Source organism: Phoca vitulina, unplaced genomic scaffold (assembly GCF_004348235.1).
Source record: "Phoca vitulina isolate PV1807 unplaced genomic scaffold, GSC_HSeal_1.0 scaffold24, whole genome shotgun sequence".
Taxonomy (NCBI): Eukaryota; Metazoa; Chordata; class Mammalia; order Carnivora; family Phocidae; genus Phoca; species Phoca vitulina.
Genome location: NW_022589727.1, coordinates 26,533,918 through 26,548,699, shown reverse-complemented (window position 1 = coordinate 26,548,699; position 14,782 = coordinate 26,533,918). Strand labels below are relative to the sequence as shown.

Here is a 14,782-nt window from a genome sequence, read left to right as displayed (position 1 = left end):
TTGCTGTGCCAGTGACTTCTCCTTCTTGATGCCTTCTGTAAGTGCTCAGCAGACATCGGACAATGATGCTCAGAGTAGGGGAAACCTGGATTTGGAGTCTGCAGACTGGAGTTTGTGTTCTGGCTTCACCATTGACTCACTGTGTGCCCAAGATGGGCAAGTGATTTAATATCTCTGAGCCTCAGTTTCTTTATTTATATCAAGGGTCCTCTACCTCTACCTTATAGAGTTTTTGTGATAATGAAATGAGGGTGAAGAAAGTGAGGAGTCCAGAAGTCTTTAGAAGATACCTGTCTCACTCAGGAAATGTTACTGAGCCTGAACTGATTACAGGGTGACCCTAGTGATGTAATCATTTTGAAAGCAAAACTGTACTGAAATATGTCTGTGGTTAATGGCAGTGCCTGGAATTTTATTTTAAAGCTACTCAGTAAAATTATTTGATTTATTTTTAAATTGCTTTTTAAAATCCCCATCAAAGTTATATAAGGCATACTAGCATCTATTTTTCAAATTTTTAAGACAGAATCAAGATCTTCATCAGGATCTATTGTAGAGGGATGCTTTAAGATGGTTTGAAAATCAACTCAGTTTCATCAAATTTGTAAAGTTTTGGGGAATATACCCAAGCACACATTTGCAAAAATATATAAGCAGACTAAAATTGTTCTTTTTTCCATCTTCTTTGCAAAATGACGACAGCGTGCTATTGAGTGCACACATTGTGCCTCTGGCATTCCACGTTGACCAGCTCTCTCCACCAGCTGCTCACTGCTTAAATCCAAGCCCTCTTTCTATTGCTAATATTCTTTCCTACAAGGACGTAAACAAATCCTGATGATCTGTATATATCCAGAGTATAATGAAAATTAAGCATACTGAATTAATGAAAATATTCCTCACATTTTTATGCACGTCCGTGCTGAATAAAAGTTTGTAAACTATTTTATAGTACAGAGTTTCACTAACTGTTCAGAACAAACCCTGTAAAGCAAGTCCAGCTTCCTTTTGCATGTTGGGAAGTTGAGACCTATATATAGAGTTTAGAAATGAGCTCTGGGGTACAAGCCTAGAGCCTGGATGCAGGTTTTCTCTGCTGAGGGTGCTGGTCTCCACACTACACTTCAGCTTCACTACCCCTAGCTAGGATGTTCCATAGTAGCTATGCAGGGCTTTCTTTTAAGGTCCAAGGTGGGATTTCAAAAGAAATTCTTTCTCCATTTCTTGCATTTTTTATTAAAAAATGTCTAATGGGGGGTGCCTGGGTGGCTCAGTCGGTTAAGTGTCTGCCTTCGGCTCAGGTCATGATCCCAGGGTCCTGGGATTGAGTCCCACAGGATCGAGCCTGCTTCTCCCCCTCACACTGCTGCTCCCCCTGCTTTTACTCTCTCTCTCTGCCAAATAAATAAATAAAATCTTTAAAAAAATGTCTAATGGTAAAAATATATATATATCTAACTGATAGAATATGTTTTTACCATGACATATATATTTATAGAATTTATAGATAAAATGACCTCCAATTATGTACAAGTCATTTAGGTTCCTGTGTAAGGTTTTGGTGACTGAATCGGGATCCTCATCTAAAACAGAAATTGAAACAGACTCGAAAGTTTGTCAGTGAGGATAAAAGGAGAGGGCTGCTGTACAAGTGCAATAGGAACATGCATTTGCAAAGCAAGCTATTATAATTTTCATGAAAATCCTAAATATATATGGATAAATTAATCAACTATCTCAAGGTCTCTCTACTTAAAATTAATTACTAGGTAATTAGCAACACTGGAAAATTTTCATTTTAGAAACTTCCATATTCATTACAAACCATGAGCCTCAAGTTTTAATAAAGTTGCCTGATGGAAGAGTTACAAAATTAGTCCTTACTGCAAACAGGAGCATTTTAAAAGTTAATTAATTCTCTGACATTCAACTGTGTAACTAAATTACTTTATACAGTTGTTTAAGCACAATGTCTATAATCTTCTGATTAAAATAAGAGCTAAAATCATCAGTAGCAATTACTATTTACCCACTTACTACCATACCATCCCTTATCATCCCTGATAGCTCCTCCTCAGAACCTGAAGAGATTATTCCCCAGAGAGTTCCAGAAACTTTCTGCTGTAACAGAATGAATGGGGGCTGGAGGGGGGAGAGCTTTCAAGTTGCAGGTTTCAAAGTTAGAGTTTCTGACAGAAAATATATTTTAAAAATCTTAAACTGAAGAAAAACTGTAACAAGCCTCGGTGCAGCAAAATACCTGTCAGTTCACTACTGTTTACCCTTGGTTTCTATTTAAATTTGTGCTGCTGTCATGATTGATTCCTACCTCACCGGATAATGAATCTAGATTTTATTTCTGTTCTTTGCCCAGACTTGTACAGCAGGCAAAGTGTTTGAAAATCAAAGGAAAAGAAGATATTGACTTGGATAATCTCTTCAGAGGTAAAAAACAAAAACACTAGCAAAAACACAGACTATGCTTTTTGTTGTGAAGAATGTCTTGTTTGCTGGGTTGGTTTTATCATTCCAGGAGGGGATTTGTGGTCTAGTCCCAACCTTACAGACAAGTACGTTCCATTACTTCTCCACTCCAACCTTGATTTTTTCATTTTTAAAGTGAAAGGACTAGACTCTAATTTCTGTGATCCTCATTCATGATAAGACAAATCAAAACCTATCCAAGTAAAGGTCTCAGTGGTGGAATCTCTCTGTCATCTGCAGAGGGCATGAAGGAGGGAAACGGGGAGCGTCTCATGGCATTTTTATATATTGAGGGACTGGGAAATGTACCTCATTATTAAGACAGCCAAGAAGGTTGTTAGGGGAAAAGTTTTGTTTAAACTTAAAACTAAAAGCCGAAGGATTATTGGAGTGTAGGAAAAAGAATTGCATGCTTTCATTTAATTCTGTTTCTTTCCAGTTGAGTTTCGATATATACAGAATTTCATCTATAATTTTGAGGTTATATTGTAGCAAGCTAAGGAATAAGTTTCCCCTTAGTTGTGTTCATTTAGTGCAATAATTTTTATTTGATCAGATGAAACATTGGTAACTTGTAATTAGCGTCCTATGTCTTCAGCTATAGTAGTTCTGCATGTTTGTATCTCCCAGAACACGGCAGGAGCCCTGTTCCTCTTCCAGAGGAAAAGAAAATTAGTGAGTTTTCTGCTGCCTTGGCCAAAAGCACAGCAAATTAGCACAACTTGGTAGCACTGCACTCATCTCCATCTACCCATTACCCATTAGACTTTTCTTAAGAGAAAAAGAGCGTGCTTGGCAGCCATTGACCAAAAAGAGCTGTGACATCTCTGAGCAAAGCTAACCTGTTCACCTCAGGCAGAGACCAAGCTCAGCTTGCGGCTGGAACGGCTCTTGATTTCATCTCAGCCACGAAGGGAGGAGGAATCTTTTCCTCAGAAAATGGAAGGCAGTTAAGTTACTTTGGTTTCATTGTGCATCTGCATGTTTCTCCCTAACCAGAAGCATTTCTGGGTAATACCATCAGATCTGAACATTGCTTTAAATAAAATAAATGACTGATATTTTAGAAACTGCTCCATACGAATGTTCTAATCCATTTTACCAAGCCTTCGTTCTGTAAACAACATGTGTTTTGGAGCCGTATAAGGAACCCTTAAAAAGTGTCAGTGTTTTAATTCATATTTTGACACTTTTGAAAATATCTCCACAGAGTAATTATGTATATGTTCCTGTTAAAACAGATACACAGTCAATTTTGTAATTCATATAGTAAAAGTAGTAATGAGGATCATCCTGATAAAAATAGAAAATATCACTAGCAAAATGCATTTGCATAATGTGAAAGATGAAATCTCTTCTAACTTGTTCACTGTGTACTTATTCTTTCCTGCATCACTTTTAAAAGGTTTAATGTTGACCTTAAAAATAAAACAGCCAGTTATTTTACCAGCAAAATGAGTTTATTTGGGATTAGCAAAGAATTGCAATTACGGGGTTCTAGAGGGGAGGGGGGTGGGAGGATGGGTTAGCCTGGTGATGGGTATTGAGGAGGGCACGTTCTGCATGGAGCACTGGGTGTTATGCACAAACAATGAATCATGGAACACTATATCTAAAACTAATAATGTAATGTATGGGGATTAACATAACAATAAAAAATTAAAAAAAAAAAAGAATTGTAATTATGGACAAGCAATCTCCCGTAAAAGCACAGGCAAATCCAGAGAACAAAAGAGAGGAACGTTACTTTATAGAGAAAAAAGAGGAAGTTGCTCTGAATGAAAGTCACGGCAGGAAAGGGAGAGTTCAGGGTGTGATCGTGACATTAAACAATTATTTAGTATTTTCCTTTTATTTTTTGTAAGGCTATAAATCTGAGCATAAATTCCAAGTTCCTACTCTTGTTGTTGTTCTGGGTATAGATCTAAATAAACACCTTCTTAATTCATCGGGAATACTTTTTTTAAAAGGAAAATGGGCTAAAATGTGTCCTCCATTTCTCCTATGAGGGAATACTTTTGATATTTAAAGATTGTGTGTACATGTGTACACATGTGCATGCAGCTTGTGTTTTTCATATCTTGGGCATGTTTTCAATTTTTACTTTTATCTTTGTTTTCTAAATCATTTTACTCACAATAGCTATTCTTGGCAGAGATAAAATAAAAAATCTACCCATAATTTTTCAAGGATACTTCTTAGAGATACTACATTCTTTCCTTTACCATAATAATGTATAAAAGTAAGATTGGATGGTAGAAATTTTTAATTAGCTATATAAATTTATTGAGGAAAACATGATTATCTGAAAGGGTGTCTGGTAGTAAAATTGACAGAAGTTAGAGTTTGTCTTACTAATCTACAGGTTTATAGGTAAGCATATTTAGTGTTATGCATGAGACATGGCAAATGGTAGTTCTCTTTTCTGCCTTTTGTTAAGGAAAATAATGCATGAAGATATTGTTGCCATATCTGCTGCACCACATCCCTTCTCTGGACTTGAGTTGGGCATCTGTGTGGTGGCCTTTCAGGTTTTTACCTTTGCTCAGTGAATGTTCCACAGAGAACCGCGCAAAATCTCTTCCTTTGAGTACAATTTGAGTGAAGCTAATTTCCTTTGAGTATAAAGGACCTGCTCGTCTTAGTGATCTGCCCTTTGGCCCACTTAGAGAGCCCAGAACCAGAGCAGCTAACACTCAGCTACTGGGTACCACACACACGTCAATGTCAAGGCCACCACAGTGCCCTACCCCACGGGACATCTTTGGTATTGTGGAATGTTCAGCTAAAAAACTTTTAACTGTTTACTGTTTCTCTCAAATGTGTAACTAAGGCTCACTTTTTTACAAATCCAAAAATTTCATAAAGCAAAAAATAACACAAGAGATAAACATGAAAAAGGTAAACATTGTTAATAAATCCCTCACAGATTTATTTTGGATATAATAATTCACCTTTTTGTTTTGTTACCAGTATAGAATCATATTTGGTGAATTACAGTTGACTTTTTTCCTCTAGTTGCTGATATATCATGGCTATCATATACACCTGCTAGGTTGTTTTATTTTTTAAGTCATAGTTTTAGACGAGTTCAAGAGATTTACCCTCATTTAATCACCATTTGGGTGAAGAAATAGAATCTGAGTGGAAGCCCAGCTCTGCTGTCCAATTACCACCTCCTGCCAGGACAGTCACTCTTCTGATTTCTGTCACTGTCAGTTGCTTTGCCCTGTTTTGATCACTTTATAATTGAAATCACACAATATGTATCCTTGTATGTCTGACTCTTTTTGCTAACATTATGTTTGTGAGATTCATTCGAATCATGGTTTGATTTTTTGCTTATTCTCAGTACTGCATATTACTCAATTTTATGAAGATGCCACAATTTATCTGTCCATTTTAATATTGGTTGCTTTCAGTTTTGCCCTCTCAGCAATGGTGCTGCTAGGAACATTCTTGCATGTGATTTGGTGGATCTGTGTGTGCATTTCTGTAGGGTACAGACCGAAGAGGGAAATTTCTGGGCAATTGAATGGTCTTGTATTTAGGAGCTGGTGTCAAATATTTTTACAAAGTGGTTGCGCCAATACATTCTTGCCAGCACGGTTTGGAAATTGCAGGTACTCCACATCCTTGCCAGCAGTTAATATTGTCAGTCCCTAATCTTAACCATTTATTTGGGTTTGCAGTACTATTTAATTATGATTTTAATTTTGCATTTCCCTGAGGCCAAATGGGCTTGAACACATTTTCGTGTTTATTGGCTATTTGAATATCCTCTTTTGTGAAATATCTTTCCCATTTGTCTTTTAGATTGTCCTTTTCTTATTGATGTATAGGAATTCTTGATTTCTGTAAACAAGTCCATTCTTGGTTAGATATATTGCAAATATCTTCTCCAGTCTATGATTTGCCATTTCGCTCTCTTAATGGGGCCTTCTGATAAATACAAAGTCCAAAATTTAATAGAGTCCATTAATCCTTTCCATTCTGGTTAGCACTTCTAGTGTCCTGTTTAAAAAAATTTGCCTATTATATGTTCATGAAGATATTCTGCTGTTTTATATTCTAGAATCTTTATTGTTTGATCTTTCAGATTAAAAATCACCTGGAGCTGATTTTTTATACATGGTATAACACAGGAGCCAAGATTCACTTTTTATATGAATATTCAGTTGACCCAGCATCATGAAGTAAAAAAGACCTTCTTTTCCCCTACTGTTCATCATAAATCAAGTGACCATGTATATATGGGTCTGTTTCTGGGTTGTGTTCTGTTCCATTGGCTTGTCTATTCTCATGCCAATACCGTACTGGTTTAATTACTATAACTTTTTTTTTTTTTTACACCTGAAAATTTATATCTTTATTTATTTATTTATATTTTACTTTATTTTATTTTTTTAATTTTATTATGTTATGTTAGTCACCATACAATACATCATTAGTTTTCGATGTAATGATCCACGATCCATTGTTTTCGTATAACACCCAGTGCTCCACGCAGTACGTGCCCTCCTTAATACCCATCACCGGGCTAACCAATCCCCCCTCCCGCCTCCCCTCTAAAACCCTGTTTGTTTCTCAGGTCCATAGTCTCTCATGGTTCATCTCTCCCTCCAATTCCTCCCCCCCATTTTTCCCTTCCTTCTCCTAATGTCCTCCATGTTATTCCTTATGTTCCACAAATAAGTGAAACCATATGATAATTGACTTTCTCTGCTTGACTTATTTCACTTAGCATAATCTCCTCCAGTCCCATCCATGTTGATGTAAAAGTTGGGTATTCATCTTTTCTGATGGCTGAGTAATATTGCATTGTATATATGGACCACATCTTCTTTATCCATTCATCTGTTGAAGGGCATCTCGGCTCTTTCCACAGTTTGGCTATTGCAGACATTGCTGCTATGAACATTGCGATGCATATGGCCCTTCTTTTCACTACATCTGTGTCTTTGGGGTAAATACCCAGTAGTGCAATTGCTGGGTCATAGGGTAGCTCTATTTTTAAATTTCTGAGGAACCTCCACACTGTTTTCCAAAGTGGCTGTACCAACTTGCATTCCCACCAACAGTGTAAGAGGGTTCCCCTTTCTCCACAACCTCTCCAACATTTGTTGTTTCTCTCCCTGTCCATTTTTGCCATTCTAACTAGTGTAAGGTGGTATCTCAGTGTGGTTTTGATTTGGATTTCCCTGATGGCTAATGATGATGAACATTTTTTCATGTGTCTGTTAGCCATTTGTATGTCTTCTTCAGAGAAGTATCTTTTCATATCTTCTGCCCACTTTTTGACTTGATTATTTGTTTTTTGGGTGTTGAGTTTGAGAAGTTCTTTGTAGATTTTGGATAACAGCCCTTTATCTGTAGTGTCATTTGCAAATATCTTCTCCCATTCTGTGGGTTGCCTCTTTGTTTTGTTGACTGTTTCCTTTGCTGTGCAGAAGCTTTTTATCTTGATGAAGTCCCAAAAGTTCATTTTTGCTTTTGTTTCATTTCACTAGCTTTTGGAGATGTGTCTTGAAAGAAGTTGCTGTGGCCGATGTCAAAGAGGTTACCACCCATGTTCTCCTCTAGGATTTTGATGGATTCCTGTCTCACATTGAGGTCTTTCATCCACTTTGAGTTTATCTTTGTGAACGGTGTTAGAGAATGGTCGAGTTTCATTCTTCTGCATGTGGCTGTCCAATTTTCCCAGCACCATTTATTGAAGAGACTGTCTTTTTGCCATTGCATGTTTTTTCCTGCTTTGTCAAAGATTATTTGACCATAGAGTTGAGGGTCCATATCTGGGTTCTCTATTCTGTTCCATTGGTCTGTATGTCTGTTTTTGTGCCAGTACCATGCTGTCTTGGTGATCACTGCTTTGTAATATAGCTTGAAATCGGGCAACATGATGCCCCCAGGTTTGTTTTTCTTTTTCAACATCTCCTTGGCGATTCAGGGTCTTTTCTGATTCCATACAAATTTTAGGATTGTTTGTTCCAGCACTTTGAAAAATGTCACTGGAATTTTGATCGGGATGGTGTTGAAGGTATAGATTGCTCTGGGTAGCATAGACATTTTAACAATGTTTATTCTTCCAATCCATGAGCATGGAATATTTTTCCATCTTTTTGTGTCTTCTTCAATTTCTTTCATGAGTGTTTTGTAGTTCCTAGAGTATAGATCCTTTACCTCTTTGGTTAGGTTTATTCCGAGGTATCTTATGGTTTTTGGTGCTATTGTAAATGGAATCATTTCTCTAATTTCTCTTTCTACAGTTGCGTTGTTAGTGTATAAGAAAGCAACTGATTTCTGTGCATTGATTTTGTAGCCTGCCACGTTACTGAATTGCTGTATGAGTTCTAGTAATTTGGGGGTGGAGTCTTTTGGGTTTTCCACATAAAGTATCATGTCATCTGCAAAAAGAGAGAGTTTGACTTCTTCTTTGCCAATTTGAATACCTTTTCTTTCTTTTTGTTGTCTGATTGCTGTTGCTAGGACTTCTAGTACTATGTTGAACAATAGTGGTGAGAGTGGGCATCCTTGATGTGTTCCTGATCTTAAGGGAAAGGCTCTCAGCTTTTCCCCACTGAGGATGATATTCGCTGTGGGTTTTTCATAGATGGATTTTATGAGCTTGAGGAATGTTCCCTCTATCCCTATACTCTGGAGAGTTTTAATCAGGAAAGGATGTTGTATTTTGTCATATGCTTTTTCTGCATCAATTGAGAGGACCATATGGTTCTTCTCCCTCCTATTAATGTGTTCTATCACATTGATTGATTTGTGAATGTTGAACCACCCTTGCATCCCGGGGATAAATCCCACTTGGTCGTGGTGGATGATCCTTTTAATGTATTGTTGGATCCTGTTAGCTAGGATTTTGTTGAGGATTTTGGAATCCATATTCATCAGGGATATCGGTCTGAAATTCTCCTTTTTGATGGGGTCTTTGCCTGGTTTGGGGCTTAAGGTAATGCTGGCCTCATAGAATGAGTTTGGAAGTTTTCCTTCTGTTTCTATTTTTTGAAACAGCTTCAGTAGAATAGGTATTATTTCTTCTTTGAATGTTTGGTAGAATTCCCCAGGGAATCCATCAGGCCCTGGACTCTTGTGTTTTGGGAGGTTTTTGATCACTGCTTCAATCTCATTACTGGTTATTGGCCTATTCAGGTTGTCAATTTCTTCCTGTTTCAGTCTTGGCAGCTTATAGGTTTCCAGGAAGGCCTCCATTTCATCCAGATTGCTCAGTTTATTGGCGTATAGTTGTTGATAATAATTTCTAATAATTGTTTCTATTTCCTTGGTGTTAGTCGTGATCTCTCCCCTTTCATTCATAATTTTATTAATTTGGGTCCTTTCTCTCTTCTTTTGGGTAAGTCTGGCCAGTGGTTTATCGATCTTATTAATTCTTTCAAAGAACCAACTTCTAGTTTCGTTGATCTGATCTACTGTGTTTCTGGTTTCTAATTCATTGATTTCTGCTCTAATTTTAATTATTTCTCTTCTAATGCGTGGCTTAGGCATCGTTTGTTGCTTTTTCTCTAGTTCTTTAAGGTGTAGAGTTAGTTGGTGAATTCGGGATTTTTCTATTTTTTTGAGTGAGGCTTGGATGGCTATGTATTTCCCCCTTAGGACCGCCTTTGCAGTATCCCATAGGTTTTGGACCGATGTGTTTTCGTTCTCATTGATTTCCATGAATTGTTTAAGTTCTTCTTTGATTTCCTGGTTGACCCAAACATTCTTGAGCAGAGTGGTCTTTAGCTTCCAAGTGTTTGAATTTCTGCCAAATTTTTTCTTGTGATTGAGTTCCAGTTTTAGAGCATTATGGTCTGAGAATATGCAGGGAATAATCTCAATCTTTTGATATCGGTTGAGACCTGATTTGTGACCCAGTATGTGGTCTCTTCTGGAGAAAGTTCCATGTGTGCTCGAGAAGAATGAGTATTCTGTTGTTTTAGGGTGGAATGTTCTGTAAATATCTATGAGGTCCATCTGGTCCAATGTATCATTCAAAGCTCTTGTTTCCTTGTTGATTTTCTGCTTCGATGATCTGTCCATTGCTGAGAGTGGAGTATTGAGGTCTCCTACAATAACGTATTGTTATCAATATGACTCTATTTTGGTTAACAGTTGGCTTATATAGATGGCTGCTGCCATGTTAGGGGCATAGATATTTACAATTGTTAGATCTTCTTGTTGGATAGACCCTTTAAGAATGATATAGTGTCCTTCTGTGTCTCTTATTACAGACTTTAGTTTAAAATCTAATTTGTCTGATATAAGAATTGCTACCCCAGCTTTCTTTTGAGGTCCGCTGGCATGGAAGATGGATCTCCATCCCTTCACTTTCAGTCTGGATGTATCTTTAGGTTCAAAATGAGTCTCTTGTAGGCAGCATATGGATGGTTCCTGTCTTTTTATCCAATCTGCAACCCTGTGCCATTTTATGGGAGCGTTTAGGCCATTCACATTGAGAGTGATTATTGAAAGATATGAATTAATTGTCATCATGTTGCCTGTGAAGACGTTGTTTTTATAGATTGTCCCTGTAATTTTCTGTTGTATATCACGCTTGGGGTCTTTCTCCTTTTATATAACCCCCCTTAATATTTCTTGCAGGGCCGGCTTAGTGGTCACATATTCTTTCAGTTTCTGCCCGTCGTGGAAGCTCTGCATCTCTCCATCCATTCTAAATGAAAGCCTTGCCAGATAAAGTATTCTTGGCTGCATGTTCTTCTCATTTAGTACCCTGAATATGTCTTGCCAGGCCTTTCTGGCTTGCCAGGTCTCTGTGGATAGGTCTGACGTTATTCTGATGTTCCTCCCTCTGTACTTAAGGAATCTCTTCCCCCTAACTGCCCTTAAGATGGTTTCCTTGGTTCTAAGATTTGCAAGTTTTACTATTACATGCCGGGGTGTTGGCCTGTTTTCCTTGATCTTAGGAGGGGTCCTCTCTGCCTCTAGGACTCGAATGTTTGTTTCATTCCCCAGATTAGGGAAGTTCTCAGCTATGATTTGCTCAAATACATCTTCTAGTCCTCTCTCTCTCTCCACTCCCTCCGGGATTCCAGTTATTCTGACATTGGAACGCTTCATGGTGTCACTTATTTCTCTGATTCTATTTTCATGGATTCTGAGTTGTTTTTCCCTGGCCTCCTCTTTTCCCTTTTTATCTATTATATTGTCTTCCAGATCGCTTATTCGCTCTTCTGCCTCAGTTACCCTAGCTCTTAGATTGTCTAGATTGGATTGGATCTCATTGATAGCATTTTTAAGTTCTGCCAGTTCACCTTTTATTTCTGCCCTTAGAGACTCTATGTTGCCATGAATTGATTTCTCCATTCTAGCCATTGTCTTCACAATTGCTAGCCTGAATTCCGTCTCCGACATCTTGGTTATATCTGCATCCATTTATAAATCTGCAGCATAAGTCATAATCTCTGAGTCTTTTCTGTTTTGGGGGCTCCTCCTCCCGGTCATTCTGTTGATGGGTGTTTGAGGGAATGTACAGAGTCCAAATTATTAACCAGAACCCAAGCAAGATGCACCTGTTTTCTTGGGACCTTAGGGTTGCTGGCCTCTTGTTTTCCCAGGCTGTCTTCTGGGGGAGGGGCCTGCCGTGCTGTTACTTAGGCAACCCTGTTTGTGTGGAGTTGCCCTGCGCCCCTGTGGCGGGGGATGGGCTCAGCGGGAATCAGTTTTTGGGTCTTTTGTTCTCTGGCGCCTTTTCCTGGCGGCTTTCCGCGTCTCTTCCGCGAGTCAGAGCAAAAGAGACAGTTTCCAACCCTCTGCCTCAGAGCAGAGAGATTGCAGTCTGTTCTTCAGTGAGCTCTCCAGACCACACTGTCTCCATTTCTGTCTGCGCTGCTATAAATTGCAGCGTCCTGGGTTGTGTGCCCCTTCGCAGCGCTCCTAGTCCTGCCTCCAGGTCGGGGCACATCTCTGCCCTTTGTGCTTCTAAAACCGCCAGCGCTCCCAGTTCGCGCCCGCGCGACTCCGCAGCTCCGGGTTTCCGTCCGGGGGGCTGCAGTTCACAGGCGCGACTCCGCTGCTCCGGGTTTCTGCCCCGGGGGCTGCAGTTTGCCTGCTCGACCCCACCGCTCCGGGTTTCGGTCCCAGGGACTGCAGTTCGCAGGCATGACCCTGCCGCTCCAGGTTTCCACCCCGCGGGGCTGCCCTAGAGTCCTTTCCCCGCCACTACTGGTCTGTGAGTCTGTGCCCCTCCGCATTGCGCGAGGCTGTCACTCACCGGTGGTGTAGGATCCCCACCAAGTACTATAACTTTTTAACTTTATGTCATAAATCCTGATAGCCAAAAACACCACTCCTCCAATTTTGTTCTTTTTCTTTAGGATTGCCTGGCTATTCTTGTTCCTTTGCATATCTAAAGAGCTTGTCTATTTACACACACACACACACACCCCAAACAACATACTCTGATTTTGACTGGAATTGCAGTGAATGTATAGATCAATTCCAGGTGAACTGGCATTCTCTAATTCATGAGCATGGTACATCCTTCCATTTAATTAGGCATTCTCTAATAGTTTTCAATAATGTTAAGCAGTTTTTCTGAGCCAGGACCTCCAGTATAATGTTGAATAGATATGTGATGGCAAGGTATCTTTGTCTCATTCTCAGTCTCAGGAGGAAAGCATTCAGAAGTTTACTATTAAATATGAGGTTTACTGTAGTTTTTTGTAGTGCCCTTTAATAGGTTGAGAAAACCGCCTCCTCTTTTAGTTTGTGTTTTTATTTTTATGAATAGGGATTGAATTTTAGCAAATGCTTTTTCTGCATCTATTTGGATGATCACATGGTTTTTCTCTTTATTTTGTTAATGTGGTGAATTATAATGATTCTTAAGGAAATTTCTTATTGAGATTTATCATATTTTTGGAAAAGTATGTGAATTATATGTGTATTACTCAGTGAATTTCAATAAATGAATATTCATGTACCAGCACCCCGGTCAAAACATAGAACCAGTATTTCTTTACCAATACACGTAGACCTCACCTTGCTGAATATGCAGTGAATTTCAGCTACCATGGTTTAATTAAATAATTCCATCTCCTAACAACACAATTCAGCTTTCAGTTACCACAGTATGTTAACTGTGAACCATGGCACAAAGTGCTAGCCCTTTAGTCCCCAAATCACTACCTACCTAACAGATATGCATAATGATCAGTGACCAATAATATCTCTTCTTTCAAAGGCTGTCAGTGATTAGCCTGTGCACATCTGTTACTCAGTTCACATACTGACAGCAAAGCATGTAGTTGCATGGCCTACTTGCTCCCGGTGATGAACAGAGGGGATGTTTTACAAAAGTGGACACTCCACTGGCCCCCACATAAGAAAGTACAGTAAAGAAACAAAGTGATAAACTGGAAGTGAAATTCTAATCAGATGTCACCAGATTTATAGAAAAAAATAGCCAACCATGGCAGTTGGTGCTGCCCCCGTTCGAGAGACACTGACTGTGCTGTCAGAGGAACTCAGGGAAAACAGACTCTGGGACATAAATGAGAAGATGCCTGGGACAAACAGGCGAGTATGTCCTGCAGGAGGATGCCTTCACGTTAAAGGACTCTCATATTTCAGAGCATTGCAGATGTAAAAGATAAAATGTTGGAAGCTGATCCAGACTTGGAAAGGAGTATGACAATTTACCAAAGCATAGAAACAAAGCTTGCTCTGTATCGTACATGTGGGACAAGAGGAAAGCCAATGCTGCTTGCCTCTCGTAAGTTTTTTAGAAAGAAAGAAAACATAGTAATGTTTTTAATGTTTTAAATCACAGTGTACTAAAAATATTACCCCTACTATTTTTTAAGTATCCCTATACAATTATAATCAACAGTAAAATATTTTTAATCTTTTGATCAAAATTTGCAAAGGTCATGGAGAAATCAATTTTCCCCATTGATTATTAAGCTCACCTTGTATTTAGGTCATGCTGAGTGAGAACTTCTATATTTTATAAAGGACTTTTTCAAATATGTTCATAAGAGGAGTTGGTCTGTGACTTTTCTTTCTCGTAAAGACCTCATTGTGTTTTGGTATGAAGAGTATGATGACCTCATAAAATGAATTGGGAGGATGTGCTCTTTTTCCATTCCCACAAAGAATTTATGTAAGAATAGTGACATTTCTTTCTTAACTATTTAGATAAATTCACCAGAAAAACTATCTGAGCCTGGACTTTTTTAATGGGAAGAATTTTAATTATAGATTCCATTTCCTTAATACATTGAGTACTTTAGATTTTTAAAATTTCTTACTTTGGACTATGTTG

At 38.6% G+C, this 14,782-nt stretch overlaps 1 protein-coding gene across 1 annotated transcript in view; it reads left to right on the top strand.

The window, feature by feature from the left end:
* The window catches only part of L3MBTL4 (L3MBTL histone methyl-lysine binding protein 4), a 488,579-nt gene that overhangs the window by 370,719 nt on the left and 103,078 nt on the right, over nt 1–14,782 (top strand). The window contains exon 16 of the mRNA XM_032421167.1: nt 2,375–2,445. Within this exon, the coding sequence (XP_032277058.1) occupies nt 2,375–2,445 (71 nt within the window). The remainder of the gene's footprint in view (nt 1–2,374; nt 2,446–14,782) is intronic.